This window comes from Buceros rhinoceros, unplaced genomic scaffold (genome assembly GCF_000710305.1).
Source record: "Buceros rhinoceros silvestris isolate BGI_N320 unplaced genomic scaffold, ASM71030v1 scaffold28683, whole genome shotgun sequence".
NCBI classification, from domain to species: domain Eukaryota; kingdom Metazoa; phylum Chordata; class Aves; order Bucerotiformes; family Bucerotidae; genus Buceros; species Buceros rhinoceros.
In genome coordinates, this window is record NW_010402292.1 from 10,539 (window position 1) to 10,901 (window position 363).

Below are 363 nucleotides of genomic sequence, written 5' to 3' on the forward strand. Positions count from 1 at the left end.
AGCCACGGGGCTGCCACATTCCAGCAGGACCTACTGGGCTCCGTGGGTTTCAGCACAAAGCGTCTGTCTGGGTCCAGGCGCAGTAGCTGGCAAAACTGCTGCACGTCTTCGGGGCAGTTCTGGGGCTGGATCATCACCACATCCCCTGCGCTGAACCTGCAGAGGCAGCGGGACCTGCCGAGAGCAGCCACAGGGCAGGGCCTCGGTCCCAGCACCACCAGCCCGAGCAGCGCCCGCGCCCAGGGACAGGCCACAGCTCAGCCACATCGCCAGCATCAGAACGTTGCACTCTGCACCGCGACAAGGCAGAACGAGCTGGTCCACAGGCAGGGGGCACACTGCCACACCCCCCTGCAACATTCC

General features: G+C 65.6%; 1 protein-coding gene across 1 annotated transcript in view; it reads right to left on the reverse strand.

The window, feature by feature from the left end:
* The window catches only part of NDOR1 (NADPH dependent diflavin oxidoreductase 1), a 10,433-nt gene that overhangs the window by 6,837 nt on the left and 3,233 nt on the right, over nt 1-363 (reverse strand). Inside the window, exon 5 of the mRNA XM_010132599.1 lies at nt 35-156. Within this exon, the coding sequence (XP_010130901.1) occupies nt 35-156 (122 nt within the window). The remainder of the gene's footprint in view (nt 1-34; nt 157-363) is intronic.